Genomic DNA, 23289 nt, shown 5'->3' with positions numbered 1-23289 from the left:
TTCAGTGTTACAAATATGATATCAGAAAGCATTATCATTCTATTGCATAAATGATTCTTGCATTTGTTTTTAAATAGATAGCTACTTAATTTTTATTAACTAGTTAAATATCTATATCCTTTAATTAAACCTTTAAAAATATTCTATTACCCAAACACCGATTTTTACATTCATTTAAAAAATTTTTTTCAAACATCTATTTTTAAAAAGCATTATTTGTCTCAGTTTGTTATAATGTACAGACATTTATATTACTTTGCTCAATATTATTTGTGACTTCCTTTGACTTCCCCTTTTGCAAAAGCCTCCATTGTCACATGCTAGGTCACAACAAAAAGGGCTATAACTGATACTGACCTCTGTAATTTCAGTGGCAAAAGATGAGGTTAAAAAAGTTTCTGGGATGTCAGTTGAGCGACTGACTCTTGGTTTTGGATCCCAACATGATATTGGGGTTGAGGGATCTAGCCCTGTCAGGCTCTGCACGGGATTCTTTTCTCCCTCTGCCCCTCCGTGCCACGCTCTTGCTCTTTCTCTTTCAATAAATAAATCAATCTTAAAAAAAAAGTTTCTACTGTCTCTGTAGGATTGAGGTAAACAGGAATCAATTATCTAATAAAACAAAAACACAGATGAATAAAGATAGTATTTATTTTAGTTGTCAGTGACAACGTTGAATTTCTCAATTTCTTGATTTTCAACAAAATACTAATTTTTTTTTTTTTTTTTTAAAGATTTCATTTACTTATTTGAGAGACAAAGAGAGCACGAGCTGGGGTTGGGGGGAGAGGTAGAGGGAACACGAGAAGTAGACTCTCCATCAAGCAGGAAGACGCAGAGCTTGATCCCAGGGCCCCAGGATCATGACCTGAGCCAAAGGCAGAAGCTTAACCAAATGAGCCACTCAGGCAGCCCCAAAACACTGATTTTCTAAAGTACTTATTCTTTTGGATAAAGGCTATGAAAATACTTTCTTTCAACTACAGCAATGTGCAATCTCTTACCTTAGCAACTTTTCTTGATTCAGACTCACTTTCAGATTCTGATTCAGAACCTGAAGAACTTTCTTCTTCTGAACCAGAATCAGCACTAGAAGAATCTGAAGTTTTCGATTTTTCATTTTCCTTCTCCCCATCTTCAGAATCACTGTAAGTAATGTATTTTAAAATATCAACTTTAAATCCCTTATATATGGCAAATTGGTGCTATATGTCCATTTTGTCTATAAATCAGAATCTTTACTAGAAAAACATATTTCACTGAGTAGCCACTTATTTTAGTATGTAAAAGACAATAAAAATGGTTTTAAAATTCCAAAACATATTAATAAAAAAAATAAATGTAGTATTATCTATACCAGATATATCAGAACCTGTTAAAAATCAATTATACTACCACGTCACACATACTTCAAATGCAAAAGGTTATAAAATGATACTAAATGATATAAGCAGAAAATAATTAATAATTACACGTTTGATTTACCAGGAATATATATTAGATGCTAACAGTAACAACTTCAAAGATACGTAAGGCTAATTTTAAAATGATGTCTCAAAATACTAAACGTTCATTCATAAATTTAAATATTTATACAACTCTTTTTGCTAAAACAGACTTGCACTCTATAGATTGTTTTGTCCAAGAAAATTATTTACATGTGTTCTGAAATGTGATCTGTAAACATACTGAGAAAATGTTAACTAGATCGAAAGATATTTCTTGTAATGCAAAGTCTTACTAACAACATAAGAACATCAAATATAAACTTTTTAAATTACCAAATGATTGAGAAGTCCAAGATGGCAGAGGCGTAGGAGACTTAGTTTTGTCTGATCCCAGGAATTCAGCTAGATCGCTGTTAAATCATTGTGAACACCTGCCAACTTAACCAGAGATCTAAGAAAAGAATAGCTGCAGCTTTACAAAAATAGAAAAGCAACACTTTCTTCAAGAACAACAAGAGGGGAAAAAAAAAAAAAGAAAAAAGAAAAAAAAATGATAAGAGGGAAAAACTCCCTTCAATGAAGAGAACAAGAGGCAGTAATGACTGCCAGGGACCTAGTCAGTATGGATATAAGATGTCTGAACTAGAATTCAGAATAATGATTATAAAGATACTAGCCGGGCTTGGAAAAAGCATACAAGAAACTAGAGAATCCCTTTCCGGAGAAATAAAAGAACTAAAATCTAATCAAGTCAAAATAAAAAAGACTATTAATGAGATGCAATAAAAAATGGAGGCCAAAACTGCTAAACTGAGACAGAAGAGGGAATTAGTGATATAGAAGACAAAATAACGGAGAATAAAGATGCATGAAAAAGGGAACTACTGGATTACCTGGAGATTTCGAGAGATAAGTGATATCAGAAAGTGAAATAATACTAGAATAACTGGGATCACAGAAGAAGAGGAAAGAGAGGGGAAGAAGGTATATTGGAACAAATTATAGTGGAGAACTTCCCTAATCTGGGGAAAGAAAGAGGCATTCAAGTCCAGGAGGCAGAGAATCCCCCTTAAAATGAATGAAAACAGGTTCACACCCTGACATATAATAGTGTAACTTACAAATCTCAGAGAGACAGAGAGAAAATCCTGAAAGCAGCTGGGGACAAGAGGTCTATAACCTAAAAGGCTAGAAATATTAATTGGCAGCAGACCTACCCACAGAGACCTGGCAGGCCAGAATGGACTGACATGATATATTCAACTTGCTAATGAGAAAAATATGCAACCAAGAATACTTCATCCAGCCAGGATCTCACTGAAAATAAAGGAAGTGATAAAAATCTTGCCAAACAGAAATTAAAAGAATTTGTGATCACCAAACCAGCCCTACAAGAAATATTAAAAGGCATCCTTTAAGCAAAGCGAGAGCCCAAAAGTAACAAAGACCAGAAAGGAACAGAGACAATATACAGTAACAGTCACCTTACAAGCAATAAGTGGCACTAAACTCATATCTTTCAATAGTTAACCCGAATGTAAGTGGGCTAAATGCCCCAATCAAAAGACACAGGGTAGCAGGTTGGATAAAAAAGCAAGACCAATCGATATGCTGTCTGCAAGAGACTCATTTTAGACCCAAAGACACCTCCAGATTTAAAGTGAGGAGGCAGAAAACCAAGTATCATGCTAATGGACATTAAAAGAAAGCTGGGGTGGAAATCCTTATATCAGACAAATTAGATTTTTATTTTTCCTTTTAAAATTTTTATTTAATTGACACAGAAGTAGTGACTGAAAGATTTCAAAGTAGGCACTAGGCTTGTGAGTCAGCTGGAGTGAACCTCCATTATGAACTGCACTTCAGTCTTTTTTTTTCTTTTTTAATTATTTTTATTAACATCTAAAGCATTAGGCAAATTAGATTTTAAACTAAAGATTGTTATAAGACATAAGGACACTTGCTACTGCCCCTCGGAACAATTTGTTACTTAAACTATAGCCCCTGGAGGATTTTACTAGTTGCCAAGCACATTTAGATATGGCCTTAAGAAAAACATATACTGGCAACAGGTCTTTGGGGAGAAGGACGATATACGACCGTGAAGCTGGGCAGCTGGGGATGCCCGGCTCACTCAGGGTGGAACGCCGACCCTTCACAGAAGCTGGGCAGCTGGGGATGCCTGGCTCGCTCAGGGTGGAAGGCCGCCCCTTCACAGAAGCTGGGCAGCCGGGAACGCCCAGCCCGCCCAGGGCAGAACGCCGCCTGCTTCAGGGAAGCCCGAGCACCCGGGAACGCCTGGCCAGCTCAGGGTGGAATTAAATACCGCCTGCTTCCCTTTTCCGTTATCGCTCCTTTCTCTTTCCAGAAGTGCCCGTTGTTTTTTAGATGAGTCCTTTAATGTGCTTGGTTAACTATAAACTTTATCCTCCTCCTTGCTTGTCCACAAGACAGGTGACTAACATTTGACTTTCATCTGTTTTTCTGTTGGCTATTGTTTCTATCTAATAAAAGTGAGACTGTGGCGTTGCTCTTGACAGCAGTCTTTTCGACTGTTGTCCCCTGCTCCCAATCTCTTGCAGCAGACTTGTTTGTGCCTAATTCTTCTCCCGTCGCCGACTGGAAGCGGCAGACACTATATCATAATTAAAGGATCTATCCAACAAGAGGATCTAACAATTGTAAATATCTATGCCCCCAACATGGGAGCAGTCAATTATATATGCTGATTCATAACAAACTTAAACACATCAATAATAATACAATCGTAGTAGGGGACTTCAACACCCCACTCACTGCAATGGACAGATCATCTAAGGAGAAGATCAACAAGGAAACAAGGGCTTTGAATAACACGCTGGATCATATGGACTTCTCAGATATATTCAGAGCATTCCATCTTAAAGCAAAAGAATACACATTCTTCCTGAGTGCACATGGAATGCTCTCCATAACAGATCACATACTGGGTCACAAATAAGGTCTCCACTGGTACCAGAAGACTGAGATCATTCCCTGCATATTTTCAGACAATGCTTTAAAACTGGAACTCAATCACAAGAGGAAATTTGGCAAGAATTCAAATACAAGGAAGCTAAGAGTATCCTGGATACTCTTTGAATGAACGGGTCAATCAGGAAATTAAAGAAGAATTTTAAAAATTCATGAAACAAATGAAAATGAAAACACACTGTTCAGGAACCTTTGGGATGCAGCAAAGGCAGATTTAAGAGGAAGTATATAGCAATACTAGCCTTTCTCAAGAAAAAAGAAAGGTCTCGAAGATACAACCTAAGCTTATGCTCAAGGAGCTGGAGAAAGAACAGCAAATAAAGCCTAAACCCAACGGGAGAAGAGAATTAATAAAGATTAAAGCAGAAATAAATGAAACAGAAACCAAAGAACAGTAGAACAGATCAACAAAACTAGGAGTTGGTTCTTTGAAAGAATTAATAAGACTGATAAACCCCTGGACAGACTTATCCAAAAGAAAGGAGAAAGGACCCAAATAAATAAAATCATGAATAAGAGGAGAGATCACAACCAACACTGAAAAAAATACAAACAATTATAAGAACATATTATGAGCAACTATATGCCAACAAATTGGGCAATCTGGAAGAAACAGTACATGCCTAAAGATGTACACACGACCACAACGGAACCAGGAAGAAATAGAACACCTGAACAGACCCATAACCAGTAAGGAAATTGAAGCAGTAATCAAAAATCTCCCAACAAACAAGAGTTCAGGGCCAGATGGCTTCCCAAAGGAATTCTCCCTAACTCTATGGTAAACTAATCTTCAACAAAGCAGGAAAGAATATCCAGTGGAAATAAGACAGTCTCTTCAACAAATGGCATTGGGAAAATTGGACAGCCACATGTAGAAGAATCAAACTAGGCCATTTCCATACACCACACACAACACAAACTCAAAATGGAGACAGGAATCCATTAAAATCCTACAGGAGAGCACAGGCAGGAACCTCTGTGACTTCCGCCACAGCAACTTCTTATATGCTAGGCATATTTCCAAAGGCAAGGGAAACAAAGGCAAAAATGAACTACTGATTCATCAAGATAGAAAGCTTTTGCACAAAACCAGAAGGCAACAGACAGAATCGGAGAAGATATTTGCAAATGACATATCAGATAAATGGCTAGTATCCAAAATCTAAAAAACCTTACAAACTCAACACTCAAAGAACAAATAATCCAATAAAGAAATGGGCTGAAAACATGAAAAGACATTTCTTCAAAGAAGACATACGAACAGCCAACAGACACACAAAAAAATGCTCAACATCACTGGGCATTAGAGAAATACAAATGAAAATCACAATGAGATAACCACCTCACACCAGTCAGAATGGCTAAAACTAACAAGTCAGGAAATAACAAACAGTGAGGATGCAGAGAAAGGGGAACCTTCCTACACTGTTGGTGGGAATGCAAGCCACTCTGGAAAAGAATACGGAGAGTCCTCAAAAAGTTGAAAATAGAGTTACTCTATGACCCAGCCACTGCACTACTGGGTATTCAGCCCAAAGATACAAATGTAGTGTGTGTGTATGTATATATGTGTGTGTGTCTGTACATATATATATACACATACATACGTAATGTATATGTACAATGGAATACTACTCAGCCATTTAAAAAAAATGAAATCTTGTCATTTACAACATCATGGATAGAACTAGAGGGTATCATATGAAGTGAAATAAGTCAATCAGAGAAAGAAAATTAAATGATTTCAGTCATATGTGGAATTTAAGAAATAAAACAGTGGATCAGGAGGAAGAGAAAGAAAAATAAAACAAAATGAAATCAGAGAGGGAGACGAACCATAACAGACTCTTAATCATAGAAAACAAACTGAGGGTTGCTGGAGGGGAGGCGGAGGAGAGATGGGGTATCTGGGTGATGGACATTAAGGAGGGTATGTGATGTAATGAGCACTGGGTATTATGTAAGACTGATGAATCACTGAATTCTACCTCTGAACCTAATAACACACCATATGCTAATTGAATTTAAATTAAAAAAATAAAAATATTGGAAAAAATAAACCAAGAAAACTGAAAAAAATAAAAAGAAAAAAAAAACAAATGATCAAATCTAAATGCTGATGCTACTCACTCATCTGTTCACTCACTCACTCATTTAAAAAATATTAATTGATCACTCACCATGTTTTGGCAGTATGTTAGTGCTAGGATAACAATGTTTAATAAGATACAGATGATTTCTGTGTCTCCCTTACAGAGTCTACACCGCACTGGGGAATACAGAGAAGATGGCAATGACAAAAAATGTATGGTAAGTAATAAGTAATAAAGCATAATGTCATGAGAGATCATCTAAACAAAGTGAACCAAAATAGAGAATGCTTCCTAGAAGAAGAAACACATAAGCTGAGAAATAGGAATAACGCGGGGAGTAGGGATAGTCTTGGGTAGGGAGGTAGTTCTCTATGGAAAAAGAGTAACATCTGAGGTAGCCCACAGGTCTCTTCTCAAAGAGAGATATATTATGGTCTTTTACAGTTTCTCAAAACTGAAGGTCTAGTTCTCTTTCCGTGTGTATATTTAAAAAAAAAAAAAATCCTCTGCCAGGCAGTTTTAGGAACTTCATACCAATTAACTAATTTAAATATTTCAACATATTCTTAGTGGGTGTATTATTCTATAATACTCAGGAAACTTAGGTAACTTGCTCAAGGACACATTGCCTGGAGTGGCAGAACTGGAACCTGAACTCAGTTTGTCTTATTCTAAAGACCATGTTTCCCCTACTACAGCATATAGCTTCCTCCAAATGAAAATACTTTGGAATGTAAAACTCAAATTTAATCATAGTTATGACTACCAAGGGTGGATTTAAAGAAACTTAAACCTCCTTAGCTTTAAAAAATTACCACTCAGGAGTGCCTGGCTGGCTCAGTGGGAAGAGCATGCGACTCCATCTCAGGGTTGTACGTTCAAGCTCCAGGTTGGGTGTAGTGATTACTTAAAAATAAAAGCTTTTAATAAAACTTATCATAAAGCTACACTAGCAAAGTTCAAAAACAATTCTAAGAGACAGGCAGCAAAACATGGTGGGAGAGAGAGTGGAGAGACAAGGGAAGAATCGATATTTCCTAGAATTGATTTTTGTGGAGGAAATACGATTGCTGTTTATTAAAAATGAAGTCATGGTAACATCTCAGAGCACATGTAATTATATTCAATGACTAAAAAATATATTGTTTTTTTCCCTGTAGCAAAAAATAGCAATTTATTATCCCCAACTCAATGGTTCAAACATGTACTTAAAAATGTAAGGTTTTCAATGTATTCAAGATTCCCGCTGATATAATAAACAATTCTTTTAAATTAAAACATAGGCAAAAAGAACACTCCATTTCTGAAGGAAAAAACACACAATGAAAGTAACATAAATAAATACACAATTAAAAATTTCTAGTATATTGATTTTTGCCATTTGGAAAATACCGAGTGCACTGAACAAAATTTTCCCTTCCTGGAAATAAGATACTTCTTATAAACTACGTAATCATAGATATTCTGATATTAATCCAGAAGTACAAAATTTCTCTCAAAGGAAAGAATATTACAGCCAAGTAAATCCTTTGCGGCAACAAGTGAATGATTCTGCATACATTTAACTTACAGCTTTTAAGATAAAATTTTAAAGGTAAAAGTGTTATTTTGTTATGCAGCACTCAATTTTGATGGGTAATTACTGTTTACCTTACTGCTTAGAGTTTCAGATGTTAATCTAATGAAAAGAATTTACTGGTAACTAGCTTTTTAACTTTGCAATGATGAAAAGCCTGTATTAATTTAACCTACAGATTTCATTTGTTCTGAACAGGAAAAACAATATAAATCACTTTTAAAATCATTAAATCCTGACTTAAATTAATAAAGTCATAATTAGGGCATTATGCTGTGTTTGTTATGGAAGTGGCAGGGCGAGCTGCTTTAATTACTGTCTGTAATAAAAGGAGCAGAGAGCGTACTGCGCCCCAATCAGTGCTGTCAGCCACGACTGAGCTGGGCTGCAAGCTCATCAAGTGAGCGGGCAGCAGGCTCCCAGGGAAAGGGCCATCATGCCTGCAGAGGCCACTTGCTGACAGCAATGGGGAAAACAGACTCATACAATCCAAGGTATTAGCCCCAATTACTCAAAATTTTAATGACACTTTAATATACGATAATGTTGATAATGGGAGATCTTAAAAAGCGCTAACACTTAAATATCTTATGACCGTCTTCCTTCACAGCCCTTGACTCTAATATTTGGATCATAATCTTTTTACTATAACATTATTTAGAAAAATCAATTGTCTTAGTTACATAATGGCAAAGTGTTGAAGGATTTAATTTTAGTCCTCAGCAAAATTGCTACAGAAGGTAATTAAGTGTTTCATACCTACTTCTTGATCACTTAACTCAGCCTTCCAAGGTTATACCAATTTTCAAAATGTAACCCCAAGATTTGTTCAAGTTCAAAATGAAAACTAAGTATAATAAGTAGTAGAATAATGTGAACTAGTATTCTAATTAATTTTACAAGATTCAGTGTCTGGGAAAAAATACACTTCTTTTCTCACTCACTCTCTGTATTGCAGGGAAATGGTGTCCTGGGGGAAAATGCCAACAGAGTATTTTTTAAAGGAAATTCTGACAAATTATTACCTTTTCCCTTTGCTTTTGGAGTTCCTCTTGCCTGTTCTTTTGTCTCCTACTTCTGACGCACTTTCACTGTCACTCCTATGCTCACTGGAGGAGTCCTCACTGCTGTCATCACTACTTCCTCCCTCCTTGTCTTGTTCTCCACTTGCACTTTCAGATTCACTCTCTGAAAAAATAAAACCAGATGCCCCTTGATTTATAGCTATTTAACTAGACATAAGGACCCAAGTAACTGTCAATATTCATCAGAAATGAAACCAGATGTTGAATTTTAGTTTACTGGACCCCACTTGTACAACACTCCATTTCCATACTCCTGTCATTCAGTCCCCCCATCTCCGCCTTCCTGCAGCAGTGTGAGTGAGTGAGTGTGGGGAACGCCAAAGGACAGAGAATACACTTGACAGTGAGTAGTGTCGAGCAAATATGAACCAAGTAAACCAAATTTGAGAGAATCTTGCTTTTCAAATCCTTAAGTATCTAGTTATGGCAATAACTTCCTTTTTAAAAAGGAATGATGTAAGGATGAAGAAATAATTTTTAATTCTTCTGATAGTGAGAAATTTTATTGAGAGAAGGCAAGAGTTAAATCTTATTAGGTATAAATTTTGAGATGGGAATGAGCCATTTGAATTATCTGTAAAAATTTCTCAATTCAAAAGCAAAAAACAAAATTACTAATTAAAAAGTAATTACTTATTTTAGCTAGTGTAGGAGTTTTTCACAGGTCAAAGAGATCATAAAATTATCCTATGAAGCTATACATTTAAATGTTTTATGTATAACTTAAGGTATACTAGGACTCTACCCAGAAGTGATACATATAATTCATGTGTATTTTAAATATGAAGCATAATTTTTTACTATATGAAATGATAATAGGTGTAAAGCACTAGCCTAAATAAGAGGACAAACTGTTGCCCTCATCTATTATCTATCTGATGAAGTGCTCTTAGCCAGGAACACCTAACAGGTAAACACTATCTGCTTTATGAGGATTTATTTATGTATCACACAGTGAAAAGCTAGGATTACCTAGCTGTTGTGAAGATTAAAGGATTTGAAACATGTAAAGGTGATGAGGACACAACAATGCCTGCCACATTAGGTAAGGCATTCATTACCATCAGTCTCTACAAAGGGAAAAATTTACCTTACCCAAATTTTATAAAACTGTTGAGTAGGATATTTTAAATTTGCTATGATATGAAAGTTATGCATATGTGTGTATGTATATACTCAGATAAGTATATATATACATATACTCAGATAAGTATATATATACACACAAAAATTATAGCACCTAAGTTACTCTCTCATGTTAATTACATGGGAATTCAACAAAAGTCTTGGTCCAGCTCACTTCAGGACTCACTACTTAAAATTTTCAAGTTAGTAAAATCCCTCTTCCCAAACTTTTTTTTTTATTTAAGTGAATAAATTTTTATTCAGTATTACTTTTATGTCAAAGTTAGTAAAATCCTTGAGGAAATTTGTTTATCTTCCAGAAGACTTACTGACTGGGAAAATAATCTCATAATTTCTAATGAAAAAGTTACCCTTTTACTCCAGTAGCTAGAGTGGAACTCCCACCACATGCTCAGATTAACCCATGAGAAGTCTTAATAGAATGTTTCAAATATGTATTTTAAAATGTTAGCTTATGAACAGGCATGAACTTATGAATAAAGGTGATGTAGACAAATATCCATATGGTTACTTTTAACTATACAACAGATCTTTCTTTTTTTTTTTTTTTTAGATTTTATTTATTTATTTGACAGAGAGAGAGAGTGAGAGTGAGCACAGGCAGACAGAGAGGTAGGCAGAGACAGAGAGAGAAGCAGGCTCCCCGCCGAGCACGGAGCCCGATGTGAGACTCGATCCCAGGACGCTGGGATCATGACCTGAGCCGAAGGCAGCCGCTTAACTAACTGAGCCACCCAGGCGTCCCTACAACAGATCTTTCTTAATGATCTACATCATTCCTGAAATCTATTTTTTAGAATTAACACTCTACACCGAAGTATATTCTCCATTTTCTTTTTTTTTTTTTTAAGATTTTATTCATTTATTTGACAGAGATCACAAGTAGGCAGAGAGGAAGGCAGAGAGAGAGAGGAGGAAGCAGGCTCCCTGCTGAGCAAAGAGCCCAATGTGGGGCTCGATCCCAGGACCCTGGGATCATGACCTGAGCCGAAGGCAGAGGCTTTAACCCACTGAGCCACCCAGGTGCCACTCTCCATTTTCAACTTATCATTTCAGAACGTGATGCATCACAAAATAATTTATCAGATACAGGAAACAAAGATTTTTATAGGGCAAACTGAGGAAAAAGTGAATGTATTACCTTAGAGTAAGGTAATGCATGAGCAAGTAATAGTGCAGAGCTCTAGTTTCTCCGAGGAAAAAAGGTTGTAGAAGAAAAAGGTGTCATTTGATCTTAGGTCAGATAGGTTTCTTAGGTTAACTGTTAAAAGAGTGTTGGAAAATAACTCCAATATATTTTTCATTATGCAAATTGTTCACAGAATTTTAGTACTAGAGGGCTTTAAAAGCATCTAACTTTACCTCTTCATTTAACAGAGACAGAGAAAGTAAGTACCTTATTCAGTTGGCATAGCTAAAATGCAGCACTTCTAAATCCTTCCTATTTAGCATTCTTTTCATAGTATACAGTTGTCCTAATTGTTTCAGCTCTTTGATTCTTTATAATACACAAGTGATTTATTAATTTAGCTTTAGTCTATACAGGTTCAATTAAAGGTAGAAATATCTCTGTCTGTCAAATAAATAAATAAAATCTTTTAAAAAGGGGGGGGGCGCCTGGGTGGCTCAGTGGGTTAAAGCCTCTGCCTTCAGCTCTGGTCATGATCTCATGGTGCTGGGATAGAGATCTCATGGTCCTGGGATCAAGCCCCACGTCAGGCTCTCTGCTCAGCGGGGAGCCTGCTTCTTCCTCTCTCTGCCCGCTTCTCTGCTTGCTTATAATCTCTGTCTGTCAAATAAATAAATAAAATCTTTTAAAAAAATAAAAATAAAAAATAAAGGTAGAAATAAAAGTATAAAATGGATAAAGATCAGATTGCTCAATGGTTAAAATAAACGTTACACTTTTACAGAACAGAGTTGCTTTTAAAGTTGCCACTAAAGGCTTATCAAATATAAAATCATGTTTTTCAATATGCCATGAATATAACGGGCAGGGTGGGTTAGAATTCAGAAAAGCACAAGTTTCTGTTACAACTCTTACTTTCCTAGCTAGGTGTTCAAGAGGCAAAGTCAAATGAGAAAGGATTAGAAATTACTTTGAAAACTATACAATGATATGTAAATGAAATGCATTATCATAGCAGTATAAACCCACTTGGTGAATATTATATACTAGGCCTTATTGTTTTGTTAGAAGTATAGCATATAAACTGTAGTGAACAAAGTTTTTTCAATGAATTATAAACCCCACCACTGTCACTGCTGCTATCGGAAGAGTCCTCTTCCTCCTCAGATTCAGAATAAAATTTCTTAGCAGGATTCTCTTTCTTTGTTTTTCCAGCTGGAGTCCATTCTTTTGCCTGTTTAAAAAAAAAGGAAACTGTAAATTCAAATGAATTCTCATTAAGAGATTCAGTCTTCTGGTCAACAATCATTCAGAATACAATGTGAATCCAAAAGAAAGTTGCAGGTCTCAAAAGAGAAGGCAACTGTTAGAAGACCTGGCATTAAGGCTGATTCCCCTTTACTCCTAGGTAGAGGAAGTCAAATTTCACTCAGAGCACATTCTGTTAAATCAACACCCTTATTTTACATAAGTTTTAAATACTTTTGAATTTGCTGATCCGCAGGAGATTTGAACTAAATATGCTGCAAAGGAGGTAAAGGCAGTTAGAGGGAGACACAGTAACAGCAACAAGCAATGCAAGATCATAGCTAAATACTGAGGTTAAAAAAGAAAACAAAAAACAAAACAAACAAACAAAAAACAACCCTGAATAAAGTGCAGGCAATCAACCCTAACCATCTCAAGGGCCCAAACCCTGGGGTAAGCTTTAACTTCTCTCTCTCCTTCATATTCTAAACATCTAACCCCCCCAAAAAAGGTTTAGCCACATTGGTCCTTTACCATCAGTCACAGCCATCTCATTCAGATTTCTGCAACTGCTTATTTTGCTTCTATTCATAATCCCCATATCCCAAGTCCAAGTTTGCTCCACACAGCAGCTAAAATGACTGAATTAAAACTGAAGTCTGATCAAGGCTCTCTTGAGTTTGAAAGCTTGTCACAGCTCCCCATTTCACTCAGGAAAAGCCAGTCCTTAGAATAATCTACTCACCCTACGGGACCGGACCTTCCCTGCCTTTCAGACCTCTTGCTGCTGCTCTCCCTCTGGCCCACTCTGCACAAGTGCCTCCTAACTGTTCCTTTACACACTTCAGGCATGCTCCCCTGCAGGGCCTTTCCCCACCTGACTGCCCTTCCAATGCTCTCCCCCAGTAACTACATGGCTCACTCCCTCACTTCTTTCAAGTCTCTGCACAAAAGTCACCTCAGAGAGACTCTATTTAAAATTCCAACCTCCCATACCTGGCACTTATAATCTTACTTTGCTCTATTCTTCTTCTTCTGGTCATCACAGCACTTGGTACTTCCAACATACTATACAATTTACGTATTTATTTTTAATGCCAGTGTATCCCTGCTACAACATCAGCTTCCACACAGCAGGGATATTTGAATGCTTTGTACACAGATATATCTCAAAAGTGTCTGGCACAAAAATGATTAGTTGTGTGAATAGCTCCTTAAAGACTCTAATATACTGCATTAAAGTAAAATAAATTATTTTGATAATTGTGACCTTAATTAACCCAGAAAAAATTAAATCATCTTACATATACTCTCTGTTAAAGGGTAGGTAGGTAGCCTGTATTTTTTAAGAGGTCAAAAATGATTAAGACTCATTTATTTATCAAACTTCCAATTGAGTTTCTACTATGTGCCTGTCTGCTAGAGTATATGACAGAGGTTTAAGAACAGTTCTCAACAGTGGACACACATTGGAATCATCTGAGAATATTTCTTAAAATATTAATACAAAGAAAAAATATACTAAAAAGCTGATACCTGAGATTTACCTCCTAGGATTCTGATTTAAATGGTTTCAGGCAAGTCTCACATAGGTTTCCATGTGATTATAATATGCAGCTAGGGTTGTAAAACCCTGATCTAGAGGGCCTTCAGGCTTAAAGTATGTTGCTTAAAAAGATAAGCTTCAATAACTTGGAAATTACTAAATGGACAATAATAGAAAAATGAGTAAAAATTCCTTGAATATATTTGAATAAGATACATAAGGTCAGCAGTACTATTTTCTTTTTACGTAAAATGCTCTGTCTTCCAAATATGAATAAAGTGCTGTTCTATAAACAAAGTTCTTCTATATTTAGTAAACACAGCAGTTCATATTTTTTCTTAAATCCTTAAACATATTTTTCTGAAGCCTGGTAAAAAGTGTGCCAGATCAATATTTGGGGAAAAAAAAAATTACTTAATTAGATGGCTTTCAGGGTAAGACCAAATCAACAAATAAGGAAAATTAGGGTTCCATCCTCAAAGGAGCATATTATCTTGATACGACTGAGTTTTAGGTTTTAAACAATAAAAACAATTTTAACTTTTTTATGGTCCTTTATGATTATGATAGTTCTATCATTTCTAAGCAAAAGAAATAACAGACGAAGAGAATAGTGAAGGACTAATTTGAAAGGTCCTTGGAGGAATAAAGTATCAAAAGTAGATGTGTTTTATAAAGCAAAATACATTTCATGTACAAAAGACAGTCTTCCTCTAAGAGGGCAGGATTTTCTAGAACTAGGCAAAAAAAATTCTAAAGGATTTTCAAAACTTACTGGTATAATATAAATATATGTTATATCCAATATCCTGGAAATGGTAGTGTGCAATCCTAAGTGACTTCTACTGTCAATCTAACCAGGTTCCCTATCAGATAACCTAAACCTAGGCATTTTCCTTAACTAAGGTTATATTTCATAATAATGAGATGCGACCCTGGTAAGATCACTTTATGGTAAAACTAGGATAACACAGTGTATTACGTGCATGAAATATATTGATGTGATTTTGTAGGATGGGTGGTAAAGTGAAAGGCAGGAAAGACTATAAGGAACACTACTTTCTGCACTATTGCAGCTGCATTTGATATTGAAACGATGTCTTTTTAAATATCTCTTATAGTATAATTTTAAGCCAGAATATCTAGAGACCAGTAGATTAAAAATGTTTTTATATAGTATCAATGGATAGTGACAGTTTTCTTTAACCCATTCCATCAGTTTTAATTATTCTCCATAATAAGTCACCAATTATTAATTTTTAGAATGCAGTCAGCAAAATGAAAAAGAAATCAATTTGTCTCTGTTGAACTGGATAGGTGAAATGAACATAAGAAAATAGGTTATTTAAGTATTGCTCCTGTAAGGTAGTTATGCTTAGAAGAGCACAAGACAATGGAAGAAGCCAGCCAACCAACCAATCCATCAGCCAATACAAGGATACTGCTGAAACCAAATTAAATTGCATAGCATTGCTATCAATTTCTGGGAAGAAAAACTATTTTTATTTTTATTTTGGCAGAATGGGGCAGCAAGGAGGAAGGATAGGGGAGAAGTGGGGGAAGGATAAAAGGATGTTTGTATGTGTGCCAAAACACTATATACCCAATAATGGAAAAAGGACAGGACCATAAAAACAATGAGCAGGCATAATAAGAAATTAGGACAGTGATTAAATCTATGGAAAGAATCATAACAAAGAACATTTCTTTGTATGCTAGCATCCAAAACAAAGTTGCACAAATAAGCCAATCTTTGAATGAAGAGTACTTAAGGGTATGTAGATCTGAGTGAAAATCAACAAATGTAGTGTCAAGGAGGAATGGACATACAATTAGTTTTAATAAATTTTACATTTCTTTAAATCACCTCTAAATAGAGAGAATTTGTCACAACATAAAAATGAAGTGCTAAGTACTAAGAATAGCACACATCTGCAAACAAGCTCAAGCTTCCTCTCCTCATGTTACATAATAGAATTCAGTCAACAACACAAACAAGGGACTCTGCACTGGGTTGGAATCCCAGTTCCATCACTTACTAACTCGCTTACTAACTAACTTGCTCAAAGAGCTTGGACAACTTAAGTTCTCTAAACCCTGTTGCCTCATCTGTAAAATGGGAATAAAATAACCATCATTTACAATTACTATGAGGTTTAAACAAGATAATGTATGTAAAACATTATCAAAGTACACTACTATCAGGGTTTGCTAAATGGAGGCAATAAGAGTTATTATCATTCCTGGCCATGCTTCAAAGCCAGGATAAATTTGAATAGTTAAGAGAAACACATTTCTCAAAGGACCAAATTACATGGCTGGGCCCATTATAGAAACTCTTCTATTTTAAGTAATAAAGATTTCCTTCCATTTTATACAGAAAATTTAATAGGCAAGGAGGTTAACTGACTTTCCCAGAGGAATTAGTGGCAAAGAACTCTGGTTATCTGAATCCTGGTGCAATACATCTTTTTTATTAGAAAAGCACCCAAAATGTAATACCTAACTGTTCTCTTTTTATTAATTCTACTTTTAAAAGTTTTGGATATATTCACATAGTCAATTGCTAAAGACAATTAAAAGACCCTTCCCTTTACTTTTCTTGTTCATAGAAGAGAGAAAAATATTAGAAAATCACATTAATTCTTTTATTTTGGTAGCCAGCAATTTTTTTTTAAAGATCTAGGAAAAGAGTATTTATTTAGAGAGGTTTTTTTTTTTTTTTAAATGTGAAAGCAACATATTATTCATTTTAGTTATGACCTTGTCTAAGGACATTTTTCGTACACAATGTAACCTATTTATGTTTAGACTTCACTTAAAACATGTTCATCAGAAAATTCAGAAGAACATTTTATATGGTTTTTCTGGAAGAGAACACCAAAAATCATTTAGAAAAATATTGACAGGAAGCTTACGAATCTCTAAACAAACTAGAAAAAGCACAATCCAATGACACTAAATACCTTAGAAATTGAACCTACACAGCTAAAAATGCAATACCAAAAATGTGGGTGGCACTGAGAAGGAGAATCGATTCTCTATTTCCTCGAAGAAAAGGAACAGTACATGTACAATGATACAGGAATACTACAATATTCAGTTCCCATAACAGCAAGATATATCTAACACATTAAATCTGGTATTTAGAAATACCAGAACAATTTTCAATTCCAACCCCCGAAAAAAGCTTTTACATAAAACAACAGTTATTCTAGAATCTCCCACTGCTTGACAAAATTAATTTCAGAAAGGTCAACTTACCAACTCTATTACTTCTACATTTCGAACTGATGGGTCCGGCGCCACCTCTGGCCAATTAGATAATTCCAGGTACCCGTTAGCTTTAGTGTTGAGAATATGAGATAAAGTGCCTAGCTGGAAATGATCCCTATCTATTAAAATAGAGGAAAATATAAAATAAACAATATGAGCTGTATCTAACAGAGAACAATCCTAATCAGAGCTCAAGGTAATTGGCATATTACCTCAAATGTCAAGGAATAAATATAAACTAGGAAGCTCTTCATAGGTCAAAAAACTGATTTCAGTCCATAGATTACAATAATCTCCCCCATAATGGTCAATAAAAAAGCTAATCAGTCAGTGTGTTTAGAGGTGTTGCTCTGAAATGTAGCTTCTCTAAAAATTACTTTACTGTGAATATTAAGAATGACAGCACAGTTAAACAATCCATATACATGTCTTAGCACAAACACATCCAGAATTTTAATAGTTTTTCTACAAAACTGAACTGCTTTTTATCACCAGCAATTAAATAAGAAACAATATGAAAACCAGGGTATGTAATTGTTTGATTCTAATTTTAATGGCTACTTGTTAAACTGATAAAATAATTACTCTTTCTAAAAAGCTGGGAAAAATAAGTCAACTTCCATCTTTGAAAAACAAATTTATATATAAAGGGATATTTTTATGAAATAATCCTTCCTAGGAAAGTTTTGTTAGTATACACAGAATATTTAATTAGTAACAACTCACCATTAAGGTAAAAATTAGATTCCTTATTAAATAAAGCTATTTAAAATAGAAATGAAGTCAATGTCTAGTAGAACAACACAGCTTTAATCTATTATTCAGCTAAACTGTTTAGTAAGAATAAAATCAAAAGAATGAAATTATTTAGGTAAATAAAGCATGTAAAGATATAAACCTTAATATAAAGGTTGCTCTAGAGAACACATTGAGTAGAAAGCATACTGTTTATATACATTTATATAGGGTAATCACTTACATTTTTAACAGATAAATTTTAAATGTATTAGAAATTGGACATATTGTCATAATTTTTTAGGTAATATATTTTGCAGTTATATTCTGATAATACCTTTAAAAGGAGATTCAAGCAGTGGTGCAGGTTTTTGTGCTAGGAATATTTTTTTGGCATATTTACTTAAAGCTCCACTCTTCTCATTCGGAACAATAAGCTGCCTAATAAATCTTGTACGGTCTCTGATGTCGTAGTTTTGATCATACTTGGCGAGATTTAATATGTACTGGGTAAGCAATTTTGTCTGTTGGAAAAAAACAGAACAAGATGAGAATACAGTTATTTATGATTATTGATAACTCTGGATAAACATATTTAAAGAGGTAATAAAAATGAATGGTTATGTCAAACAAATGTTGTTCCGTAGGGAATATGCATTTCTAACGCTGCAAATGGAATTTTGAAGCCAAAGCACATGTCCTCTTCAGTATTGGGGAGGTGAATGCTGAGTACTGAGAAGCAGCCATGTGCTAGATTATTAAACTGCTGAAGTGGAAAGAAAGGCATCATTAAAAAAATAATCATATATGGCAAACCCGCTGAAGGGTCTACGTGAGAATAATGAATGTGGAAATACAACTAAAAACATGGCACTCAAAACTTAATCGGAAAAATATGCAGGACATCAAAACATCAGAGAGTATTAGGGGGCTGGCAAACTGCTTCTCCTGAGGTGTGTTTTATGAAGAGATACTGTCCCTGGCATAAGCAGTGTCTGCACTCTGACTGCACTCAGTTACTTTACCCTGAATTATGACCCATTAAAGCAGACACATGAATCACTGAACTGGATTACTGCAAATTATTTGCAGTGCATTTAGCTGTTACTTTTTCATAAAAGCAAGCTGCTGATGCCCTCTAAAAACTAGGATAAAAGACTCCTTCCATTTTTTTCCCATGCTGCTTATAGCCTCTAGTAATATTGGTCATTTATTTATTTATGTAAGGCAGCAACTTATTATAGTAGCTTTTACACTGTAATAAGATTTCCAAAGTCAATTTCTGAATGTACTACATTAACATACATTGAGATAATTTTAATAGTAATTAAACCAAAATCGAAATGTTATCAAAGTAGGTTTGTATTTTAAACTCCAGTTATTTTATTGAAAAAGCATAGTTTTAATTTAGATTACATAAATACAATTGTAGCTATAAATTAAATAGGATTCATAATACATAGAAAAAAGAAACATCTACATTAGAACATTTTGTACATGTTAGAAATGCACACAAACAAATCAATCAAGTCAGGCAGAGCTAAAGACAATTCTAGAACAATAAGTCAAAGTACACAAATGATGTGGTAAACTTTTACAGTTATAATTGGTTAAGATAATTGATTTGGATAAAAAGCAACCTTCTTGCAGTAACAATGTATTTAAAAAGCATTAACCTAGTTCCAATAATGCAGAACTATAAAAAATAAAAGGGAAAAATGTTAATAGAGCTATTCTGAATTTGGTTACCAATAATTGCTATTCGCTAATTACTAGACCGTGTTGGTTCAACTATAGATAAGAAAAATTCTATGATTCATTTTTTAAAAAAATTACCAAAATATTCACCAAATGAGGAATGCAGCTCAAAACAAAGTGCATGTCCTGAACTAGGTTATTAGCTTTCTGAGAAAGGCTAGGAAATATACTAACCATCAGTTTTCTCAAATGCACAGTGAGAATTTACAAACAGGGTAACTCTGAAGTTCATCTGAGTATGGCGATTTAGAAGATGCAATTAAAATAAATCAGAGAAATAAAATAAGTGTTCATTACAATGATTTCCTAAAAATTTTAATTCTAATATAGTTAACATACAGTGTTATTTAGTTTCAGGGGTACGATACAGTGACTGAATGATTTTTTTCCTTTTTGAGCTAGTGGAGTGACGTATTTTGCTTCTATGTCTGGCCCCCAAATTAATTTTTAGGAAATTAAACTATTTCAATATATTAACAGACACTATCAAGAGTTAGGGAATTTTCAGGATTAAAGTTTTATAATTTTTAAAGTATACCTTTATTGACTGCAAAACTTGTTTGATTATATTGGTGGGCTTATAAAAACAGTTCTATTAAACATCCATTTTCAATATGAAAATTCTTTCTAAAAGATAAAAACCTATCTATGTATAATGATGCATTAAAAACATAAGTGAATAATTATTCACCATATATTCATATACTTCAATCAGTTTCTTTGGAGTACCTAATACTAATTATTAATGACTAATACTAAGTCATTGATACTTCTCTTAAGAACATTATTTCTACATGGTCTTATCTTGAACTATTTTTAAAAAATAAGACTGCCCACAATCCTTTTGAATTTTATGATCAATAATAATGAAATTGTTGACATCTTCAACTTACTCTTTTCTATAGACCATAATATTTTTAATGAAGAAAACACCCTCTTTACAGTATTAAACACTCTGGTAAGCAAAAAGAATTCTGTAGATAGAAGCATATTCTCATCATGCTTTCTTTCATGCGGACATCTGTAAAAATATCAAGCCCATATACTTTTACCCCTCCAATTTTTTTTAGTAATGATTTCTATGAGACAAAATTTAAGTCATTCTCTATTTATACTTTTTAAAATATTTCACCAAATTTAGAAAATGCAAAAATTACCTTCTCAATATCATATCACTCTAATACAAAGTAAAAGCTCCATCAAAAAAGTCTTTATATTAGTTGAGATACTGCAAATGACAGAACTTCTAAAATAAATCTTGAGGTCTTAACATTTAACTTGAAGGGATAAATTTCAATAACTCCCTGCTTGAAAGATTTGTTTTCAAGAATTGCCACTTGCTAAAATTTTCAGAAGTTGAAGGCTTCTGGTATTCAGTTGGTAAATGCTTTAAAGATTTCCAACTGATTCTGAATCAAAACCTAACAAATAGATGTTTTGCTTACTCCTATCCCCTCCCCTGATTTTAAAAAAGAAAGCCAACATAGGATGGTTAGGTTAATTTACAAAGCAGTTTTTCACAAATCATGTTTTTAGGATCCATTCGGTAACATGCAGCAAAAAAACTGTGTACAAGAGTGCATACTGCTATACGTAAGTAAGTATGTGTTTTCAGTATTAGCTTCATTACGAGAATTCTATAGTCCAATTAAACTAGATATATCAAATATCATTATATTTGAACATTATAATTTTATTTCAGTAGACAGAACAGAGATGGTTTATGTGCACCACAACCAATTCTCAAAATGCTTCTCTTCCATAGTTTTCTTAATTTATTAAAAAATTGATTTTACCATGACAACATTTTTAGCAAAACCAAGTAATTTTATCTTCCATGTTGACCTCTTAAATTTACAAGAGCATTTACAACACTTTTGACAGAATAAAATTCCAAAAGCTTTGCTTTGATTCCATTTATAGCACTGACAAAGCAAACATACAAAAGCTTTGAGTGAAAAAAGTCAACCTATTATTGGAATTAATTGATTCTCTATTTTAAAACTGGCATTGTTTAGGTCCTTTTTCTGCTAATGGAGCCAATACAGAAACAGTTACTGCTCCATTTTTCATATGTGCAAAAGAGAACTTGGAATATAAAATGAAGAAAATCAATTTTTAGAAAATTACTTAAATGAGATCCTGTATCACAGAGAGATATGTAAACATCTTCTGTGCCTGTAAATATTTGTGATCTTGAGACACAACCTTCTTAAAATAACTCTTAGGCTTTTTAAATAGATGCTGATGCTTTTTTAAGCAGATACATTTTATCTTTTGGTGGTTGTGTGGTCAGTGAAACCACTGCAACTCTCAGAGTAGATGGTAAATACAGATAAACATTTTGTGCATATTAAATACCAATAAAGTGCATATTAAGTACTTAGTTACTTAATGGAAGTATACACTTCCATTTTTAAGAACTCATTGCTGCTGGATTTGTAACAAAATAAAGGAAGAACTACCAAATAATAATATAAATAGGCTTTAGATTTATACTGCATGATAAATGACAAAAGAACTGAAGTGAGTGTTCTGACCACTCACCAATGATCTATGGCAGGACTGTCTCCTGCACATATTTCATCTACAACCAGCCCCAACCTTCCCACGTCTTCCTTTGACTCCATCCACTGACAACTTGCGAGTCCCAAGCTTTGCACAGACCATAGCATAACCTGGTGGTATAAGTTGCCAGCAGATGAAACATTTCAACACTTATCTCACCACCACTGAAAAAAGGAAGGATTTGGCTTTTTCTTATTTGCCCTGTTAAGGCATAATCAGCACACATTCTGCATGCTGCTCTAAAAGAGAAATTACTTATGTTATATCCCAAAAAGGTTGGGAAAGGAAAGTCTTTCTGATTTAAATGTCTTACATATTAAAATGAAATCTCTTGTTTGTTGCACCTGTGTTTCCATGTCATTAGACAAAACCACAGCAAAGGTTAAAAGTACAATACAGAAGTCTACAAACTTTCTCTGTCCTATTTTAACACAACTATTAATAACAAAAATGAAGAATTTGGAGCAAATCCTAAACTGGATAGGACACACAGACAACAAAGTTATATTAAGTCTGTCCTGGATAACAGTGGCAAAGAAAGTAAACAACGGTTAAATAAATAATCATGAGCATTTTAAGATAACCAAAGACTGAATCCAAAACTAGATGGGACATTAAATCGTTCTTTTAAATAGGTTTTACTCACAAAATTATGAAACAAAGAGA

At 34.3% G+C, this 23289-nt stretch overlaps 1 protein-coding gene across 1 annotated transcript in view; it reads right to left on the bottom strand.

Annotated features, from left to right (window-relative positions):
- Positions 1-23289, bottom strand: part of AP3B1 (adaptor related protein complex 3 subunit beta 1) — a 284643-nt gene that overhangs the window by 98623 nt on the left and 162731 nt on the right. The window contains exons 16-20 of the mRNA XM_046000421.1: positions 18635-18821; positions 17551-17681; positions 12618-12726; positions 9158-9320; positions 1005-1146 (exon numbers count right to left, since the gene is read on the bottom strand). Of these exons, the coding sequence (XP_045856377.1) occupies positions 1005-1146; positions 9158-9320; positions 12618-12726; positions 17551-17681; positions 18635-18821 (732 nt within the window). The remainder of the gene's footprint in view (positions 1-1004; positions 1147-9157; positions 9321-12617; positions 12727-17550; positions 17682-18634; positions 18822-23289) is intronic.

This window comes from Meles meles, chromosome 3 (assembly GCF_922984935.1).
Source record: "Meles meles chromosome 3, mMelMel3.1 paternal haplotype, whole genome shotgun sequence".
Lineage (NCBI taxonomy): Eukaryota > Metazoa > Chordata > Mammalia > Carnivora > Mustelidae > Meles > Meles meles.
This window is presented reverse-complemented; position numbering and strand designations above follow the sequence as displayed.